At 31.4% G+C, this 2,388-nt stretch overlaps 1 protein-coding gene across 2 annotated transcripts in view; it reads left to right on the forward strand.

The window, feature by feature from the left end:
• Positions 1 to 1,732, forward strand: part of LOC149133108 (uncharacterized) — a 103,071-nt gene extending 101,339 nt beyond the window's left edge. For both annotated transcript variants that reach the window (XM_089361136.1, XM_089361135.1), the window contains exon 3: positions 1,589 to 1,732. In XM_089361136.1, the coding sequence (XP_089217262.1) occupies positions 1,589 to 1,662 (74 nt within the window). In that variant the 3' untranslated portion in view covers positions 1,663 to 1,732. The remainder of the gene's footprint in view (positions 1 to 1,588) is intronic.
• The last annotated feature ends 656 nt before the right edge of the window (positions 1,733 to 2,388 follow it).

Here is a 2,388-nt window from a genome sequence, read left to right on the forward strand (position 1 = left end):
CATTTTCATTTAATAATCAGGCAGTAAGCTTTCTCCTCCAGCATGACATACAGAGTCAGGGGTAATGTTTTACATCAAGCAGATGAATCGTACTAAACTTCAGAATATTTTAAAGTTTATTAAGGCACCATGCTCACCACGAAAACATCACACATATGCTCAGCTGTATACAAGGGGGGGAGCTGTAAAGTTCCTGGCTTTGGGTAAAAGAAAATATAGGAGGATCAGTTAATTATGATTTTATTGAACATATTTCCCTCTCAGATTCGCACATTTATTGCAGCAATCCTTCAGTTTTTCACAGACCTATATAAGAATTCGGAGGGTTGGGCCTCCAGCCAGACCTTTCGCGATACACTCAAAACCAGGAACTTTTTAGCGCCCCCTCGTAGCAGTCAGGCAAATCATATTCAACTTCATAACGTTTAGATAAAATCAAACAGCAAATTTATTACTATGCCATTACACACGCGATCTTAAGTGAAGTACATCAGAAAAAATATATAAGTCGAAACAATTTGTTGGCTTTTTATATATATATATATATATATATATATATATATATATATATATATATATGTATATATATATATATATATATATTTATATGTATATATGTATATATATATGTGTGTGTATATATATGTATATATATATATGTGTGTGTGTATATTTGTGTATATATATATATATATATATATATATATATATATATATACATATATATATATATATATATATATATATATATATATATATATATACATATATATATATATATATATATATATATATATATATATATATATATATATATATATATATATATATATATATATATATATATATATATATTTATATATATATATATATATACACACACATACATACATATACTTCAAATTTACAGAAGGCAAAGACTAACACCACAGGTGAAAGAACAACAAGGAGGTGTATTAGTTTAACGCTTGAGAAGAATGGGAAAGTCTTTGACGTTTCTGGCCTACGCCCTTTTACAGATAGGATTAAGAGGAAAAAAAAACGAAGAAAAAATGAAAAAAAAACCGGAGTGAGAACAAATGTGTAAGGATTAACGGTTCAACATATATAATTAATGAGAGAGAGAGAGACGGAATATGGAATATACGAGAATCCTTATTGATCACTACAATCATTTCGACCCATCTAGCATCGATCCGTCGTGGTGGTATACTGTACAACCTCATTAATTACATACCCGACTAAAACTGAGGAATTCCCGAGGAAGATCCAGTTCCATTTATAATAATACTACCGCGGATGACTTCAGTTAGCCATAGGCAGTGAACGTGCTTTATCAGGAACCTACCAGACGTATATCATATTCTTAATTAACTACTGGTTGTAAATACATACATACATACATATATATGTTTGTATGCGTGAATGTGTGTGCGTGTGTGTGGTTAGCTCTGCTGATTTTGTGTGTCTGTGTGTATGTATCTTTCTGCGACATATATTCACAAAGGGTGTAAAGAGAGGTGAGAGTAATATAATGAATAAAAGGAAGGATTTTAAAAATATAAAATTTGTTTTTCTTCGAACGCAGCTCTTTGCAATATTTCTTCTGAGCCAAATTATGGACACTACCCCGTGTTATTCCCACCGTCAAAATTACATTGAAGTAAAAGGATTGACTCAAAAGAAACCTCTGATTCACGACGCTATTGGTTACCAGTCGCTATATAAAATAATAAATAAATAATGTTGAAAATTTTTCCCGAAACAAAATCGATTTCCGATGTGTTTGTTGTTGTTTTTCTCATCATCATCATCATCATCATCATCATCGTCGTCGTCGTTGCTGTTGTTGTCGTTGTTTTACTGTGTTTGATTGCTCATTTCTTTCCTTCTTCCTTTCTCTGCCTCACAACTAAGAAGTAGGAACATACTCATTGAAGAAAATTGAATGAAACAGACAGGAATGAAAATCTATAAAGAACATGAGTTGTCAAAGAGAATACTCGAGGGGTATTTATTGAGTTCCTGATTTGATTGGCTGTTTTGTTTTTCTTCGTTTATCTCTTCGATGGAATATTGATGAAACATTTTAACGTCTTCATTTTGTATTTCCGGACCTGATTGCTTTTAAACACCTTAAAAGCAACGTTTTAAAGTGAAACAAAGCGATTGCAGTCGAATAATTGAATCACAGTTCTGATTTCTGTTTTTCGTTTCTTAAAACACATTTGCAGTGTTTTCGTCAAACGACTTCTTACAAAATATTTCTTCAAGAGTCGAACAAAATAAAGGGATTTCATTATGTCTGCTAGAAATAGCAGCCAACTATTTTCGAAGCTACACACTGGTGTTTAAATCACAGGAAGATGTTCTTTAATCTTTTACGTG

Source organism: Octopus bimaculoides, chromosome 12 (genome assembly GCF_046866305.1).
Source record: "Octopus bimaculoides isolate indiv1 chromosome 12, ASM4686630v1, whole genome shotgun sequence".
NCBI classification, from domain to species: Eukaryota; Metazoa; Mollusca; class Cephalopoda; order Octopoda; family Octopodidae; genus Octopus; species Octopus bimaculoides.